The sequence below is a fragment of the Magnolia sinica genome, chromosome 16, assembly GCF_029962835.1.
Source record: "Magnolia sinica isolate HGM2019 chromosome 16, MsV1, whole genome shotgun sequence".
Lineage (NCBI taxonomy): Eukaryota > Viridiplantae > Streptophyta > Magnoliopsida > Magnoliales > Magnoliaceae > Magnolia > Magnolia sinica.
The window spans coordinates 31,472,402-31,477,786 of record NC_080588.1 but is presented as its reverse complement, the minus strand read 5'-3'; the positions used below and the strand labels follow the sequence as shown (position 1 = coordinate 31,477,786).

The 5,385-nt window shown below is 39.8% G+C and overlaps 1 protein-coding gene across 4 annotated transcripts; it reads left to right on the top strand.

The window, feature by feature from the left end:
- The first annotated feature begins 772 nt into the window (after positions 1-772).
- LOC131228702 (uncharacterized) lies at positions 773-4,231 on the top strand. 4 transcript variants are annotated; one of them, XM_058224549.1, is made up of 5 exons: positions 773-1,648; positions 1,778-2,645; positions 2,765-3,037; positions 3,173-3,292; positions 3,771-4,231. In XM_058224549.1, exons 1-5 carry the CDS (start codon positions 1,425-1,427, stop codon positions 3,831-3,833), a joined length of 1,548 nt encoding a protein of 515 aa, XP_058080532.1. In that variant the 5' UTR covers positions 773-1,424; the 3' UTR covers positions 3,834-4,231. The 4 variants fall into 4 exon arrangements, with proteins under 4 accessions (XP_058080532.1, XP_058080530.1, XP_058080531.1 ...); XM_058224550.1 differs by having other exon boundaries at positions 1,450-1,648; positions 1,786-2,645; XM_058224547.1 differs by having other exon boundaries at positions 773-2,645.
- The last annotated feature ends 1,154 nt before the right edge of the window (positions 4,232-5,385 follow it).

Genomic DNA, 5,385 nt, shown 5'->3' with positions numbered 1-5,385 from the left:
CCCGTGGAACTCTCGCTTCGGTCATTAAAATAGGGGACGAGGAAATTCCTGCACTGGGATGCATGGTGGGGTCCACCGTAATGCTTATGAGAAATCTAACTCGTCCATCCGTTTTTTAGCTCATTTTAGTAAAGACGACTAAAAGTTAGGAGGATATAAGACTCAAGTTGGCCATACGAGATGAAACAGTGGGAAAGGAATGTCCACCGTTGAAACCTTCCTGGGCTCCACCTTAATGTTTATATTCCATCCAAGCCGTTTACAAGGTCATTTTCACTAGGATGAAGTGAAAATACAAAAATTAGACCGAGACAAAGCCTTTGTGGCCATATAAATGTTTCAACGGTAGTCATTAAATCTTCACTGTTTCCTCTTGTGTGGTCGATTCGAGTATTGAATACACCTTATTTGTGGCTGCATATCCTAAAATGATATCTAAAAACGGATGGACGGTGTGGCTTTCTCACAAACATCGCAGTGGCCCCACCTAGATTCCTTGCGCACGAACTTCCTGCGAAAGGCTTTGCAGGAAATCCGCGTCCTAAAGTACGCTCATTGCCTGAAACTCGGTTGGAGACTTTTCAATTTCGTTTCGGTCGGAAGCATCTCTCTCTTTCCATACATCCGAGTGGAAATGGCCATGGAAATGTCAGATTTCTTCTCAGATCTTGCATTTTCTTGCAATCGAGGCGTGTTTAAAACCAGAGACCGACGAATACCACGCTTTCCGACGATTTTCCGTACGAGTACGCTGCGGAATTGTTAATTTCAGATTCGGTGATTTTCAAGTTTTTTTTTTCCCTCGATTTGTAACAGATTTCGGGGTTCTTTCTGTTGTAATTGGTGTATTATTAGGGCTGATTCATAGAATTAGGGTTTTCTGTGGTGTTTTTGTTTTGAATGATATGGTGATTTCTAGGGTTCGTTGTGAGCTTCTGTGGGTTTTGAAGGGTTTCAAGTATTCTTGTTATTTGCATAATTGAGGGCAGATAGGCACAATTAGGGTTTTCTGACATTTCCTTTTTTTCAAAAAATTGTGGTTTCTGGGTTTTGTGTGGTGGATGAGAAGGGTTTGTTGGAATTTTGAACGATTTCTGGGGTTATTTCCGTCAATATAGTCTCCATCGAGAGGTTTTTATATGGAAAATATGTGGAATTAGGTTTATCTAATGGTTCCTTTGGCGGAATTTGGTGTATTGGGTTGATATACTGTATTGAAAAGGGGTTTCTGTTTGGGTTTCGGTCTTTCCTATTTCCCGAGGTGATTAGGAAATTGAATTAAGCAGTTCTGTAAGCTGCAGATTTCTGGAACGAGGCCTTTCTAAGTTTTATATGGTTCACAGAAGGCTTTTCTTGCAAGAAGCAGGTTTCAAGATTTCTATTACTTGAATGACAGTTGAAGGACATAGGTTGGAAAGGTTTTAATGGCAGCAGGAAGTGAATTGGTGTTGAGAAAGGCAGGCAGTTGCAGTCTGAAAGAAGAGATGGCCAAGGTGACTCTCCGCAGTATCCGGAATCAGGGACATCCGTACGTCGAGCTAAGGGAAAACGGGAAACGGTTCATCTTCTTTTGCACGTTGTGTCTCTCCCCCTGTTATGGTGAAACCACGCTGCTCAATCATCTCAAAGGAAACCTTCATGCTCAAAGGTATGCCGGTGCCAAACTTACCCTCTTTGGATCCACACCCTGGCCTTTTAATGATGGCATCTTTTTCTTCCATCAATCATCTGAAAAAGACCAACGACACTTAACAGTTTTGAATTCTAACCATGATAGGATTTCAGTTGCTAACAGTGACAACTCTGGAACTATTATGAGTAATGGACATGACAATATTTTGGAAGCTGATAACGGTGACGGAATTGGGCTTAATGGGCATAATGGAAGCATCAATTTGAAGCCCAATGACATTATTCTTGGACTTTCTTGTAATGCCTGTGATAAAATTGTGAATGCTGATGACAACAGTCTCGATCTGGTTATTCCGGGTGTTCTTGTGAATGATGAAGTTTCTATTTTAGGGGTAAGGTTTATTGGGCATGGACATATTGCCTCAAAGATCTTCACAACTAATGAAATTATTCCAAAGGTTAGAAGAATATGGTGTGCTTGGCTGGGAGAAGGGAATTCTAGTGATCAGGAAATGCTATCAGCTCCGGATTGTGATTTTTCCATCATTATTTTCTCTTACACATACAATCTAGGTCGGAAAGCAGTTGTGAGTGACTTAGGCCTTCTGCCCTCTAGTCTTGGTACTGAAATTGAGAACTTTGGAAGCAACAGAAAGAAGAAAAGGCGATCATTCTCTGAACCCGATGATATTCATGAAACACAGAGCGATGATTGTGGATCATCATATGGAGGAGATTCTCTGTCTTCGCATTGTTCTGCTGAAAAGGCATTGTTTCTGCTAGATGATCGATCAGAGAATGTCTTAATGTCCAGGCAGTGTGAAGGTCAGCTTCAAGAAACAAGGTTAGTGTTGAGCAGGGAATGTAGGCGTGATTTGAGGAGGCAACAACGTCTAGCAGCTGAAAGAGATTGTGATGTCTGTAAACAACCGATGCTTCCTGGGAAAGATGTTGCTACCCTTTTGAATAGGAAGACTGGGAACCTTGCTTGCAGCAGTAGAAACACAAATGGGGTACATATTTTCAATCATAAACTTGGTGTGCCTTTTATATGCTTCTTTAGATCTACGTACTTAAGTGCAGGTTAGTTTACCTGGACTGGGAGTTATTTATATTCTTTTTGCCTCTGCAGGCATTTCATGTGTTTCATGCTTCCTGCCTCATACACTGGCTTCTGCTTTGTGAGTTGGAGATATGGAGTAATCAATCAGCAAATTCAAAAGTCCATAATACTGTTGATTCCAAGTCTGGGAGAAAGGGCAGAGCCAAATCCAGCAGAAGGAAGATTAATGATGAAAACTCTACAGGGACATTCATTTCTTCTGTATTTTGCCCGGAATGCCAGGGTACTGGCATAAACATCAAAGGAGATGAGCTGGAGAAGCCAACTGTTCCTCTCTCTGAGGTTTGCACTTTAGAGACTACTGTTTTTCTTCTTAAGAGTCTTAATATTCTCTGTTTCATATTCAGGTTTTTATTTGATATGTATTGTCATTATGTGCATAGGTTAACCAGTTTCGTGTTGTTCTTCTCAATTTAGATTTTCCTTTACAAAATAAAAGCAATCGAAGCACACAAAGCTTGGGTGAAAAGCCCTGAAATTCTGCAGAGATGCTCAACAGGCCTTCATTTTCCTTCTGCTTCTGACGAAAACTCTCAGGTTAGACAGGTTTTCTGTCTCAAGTACTGCTAAAAGCTATCTGCAAGGGTAGGGTCTGGAATCTTGACCTCCCTAAACGTGAGAGTGTTTGTGTGAGATCTGGGCTGTTTATCAAGTGATTCCATCGTGTAGAAGTGTTGTGGCCCAAAAGTAAGCCAGTACATTTATCAGATGGGCCACACATGCATCTCGACTTGGACGATCTGTTGATTCTTTTGAACAGTTCATTTTGTTGTACACGTGGCCCACCATGGGTCCAATTTCGAGGATATTGTGTGTACATGGTGGGCCCCACATGATGAACTACACCGACATTGCACAAACATGCTGTAGGGAGAATACAATTCAAACCCTAAGTTTATACTCTTTCCTGTTGGTACTGTTACTAGATGTCAGTCCTTTCTCTCCTGTTCCATACTCAATACTGTAGTTACTCTGTAGGTTGCTAATGCCATCTATTCTTCTGTTCTTATTCCAGGAAAAGGTGTTGCCCTTGAAGACTCTGCATTTCTATCAAGCAGTGGAACAGAATAAAGCTTAACCTAAAGCTCATATGACACGTTAGACTCACTAGTCTCATATGAAACATTAGATTCACTAGTTTGCAATCCACTCAAAAGTAACAGGTAGATGACTTACAGTGCATGCAAGAAGTACCATTTTGTGGATTTCTGTACCTGCAAACAGCTGACCTGTTTTACCTAGACGTAGAAAAGACAGTCCTGAAACCTTTTGTATCCTACCGTTTCTCATTGCTATCATGGTCCCATTGGCAGAGGACCTGGGCCTTTGATAGCTTGGTGTGGGGAACTTAACAATGTAAACTATGTACAATCCTGCTGACATGGGTGCATATAGCAGTGTATATTGCAAAGTATTGTGAAACCAATTTGGAGGATAATTGTGGATCTAATCGTGAATGTAGGTTTCAGATTCTCATTGTAGGTTTCATCTTGAATGTAGATTTCAGTTGTGATGATGGCACGCTTACCTAATCCTATGATCTTGTTGCCAAAACTTGCCAATAAAACTATGCACAATATCGTTGTCTAACATGGGTGCATCTACCAGGGTACATTGCTGACCTGGACAGTTGTTGATTTGATATTGAACGTAGATTCCACATCTCATTTCTCTTTCATTGGTAACTTTGTTTCCACGGAAGGCTTGCTTTATCGATTAAGTGAAGTGTACAAGTGAAATGTATTTTGCTTGTGAGATCAGTTTCTTTCCACTGCCGTAGTATCATCATTAATGCTGTTGGTATGTTTTTGCTTGAACTTCATACGTTACTATTGGTGACCCATTTACTGCAACCTTGTGGTCTGTGTGTGCAATCACCATTGATTAACAAGATCATCGTCATAACTAGTATTTGTGTTATTTATGCTCTTATCAATTTAAGCCTCGGGGTATCATATCCGTCTTTATATCCATATTGTCACTATTGATCATGGGTCCGCTAGTGATTAGAATCATCATTTACTCGATGATCAATGTTGATGAAAGGATCTATCATCATTGATGATCATTAACGGTGATGTTCAGATCAATCATGAATGACAATGATTAATGGTAATTGGATTCCTTATTCATGTTAGCACTTTCATTATTCTTATGATAAGGGCATTATATATGTATACGTAGCCTTGATGTGTTTATAACAATGCCCCATTCATCATTAGGAAACTGAAACTTAGGGGCTGTTTGGCAACTCTACTAATAAGAGCTTATTTACTTATTCTAAAAAAATAAGCTCTTGTTTTGAAAATGGACTATTTTATGAATTTCTAATTCTACTATTAATGTTTTTTAGAAACTAGTAAAAACCAACTCTTAAAAAATAAGTGATTAGGATGTAACTTTTTATTTAAGGGCTTATTGGGCTTAAGCTAGTAGACATTTTTTAAAAATTAATTTTGAACGAGTTTGTCCCTAAACTTTTCTTGTAATTCCCATCTTGCCCTCCTCTTTCCTCTTTATAATCTTTCTAAGGTGAGCAATAAGATGAGTGACCCATATTGATGGTGGGGCCCACATAATGCATGGTTACATTAAAGGTGGGCCGTACATGATGGATGCCTCACATTAAA

Coding starts and splice junctions, on each gene's coding strand:
- LOC131228702 (XM_058224547.1), top strand. CDS start 1,425: ATGGCAGCAGGAAGTGAATTGGTGTTGAGAAAGGCAGGCAGTTGCAGT. Junction 3,038..3,172: donor CAACTGTTCCTCTCTCTGAG/GTTTGCACTTTA, acceptor TTCTCAATTTAG/ATTTTCCTTTACAAAATAAA. Junction 3,293..3,770: donor CTTCTGACGAAAACTCTCAG/GTTAGACAGGTT, acceptor TTCTTATTCCAG/GAAAAGGTGTTGCCCTTGAA.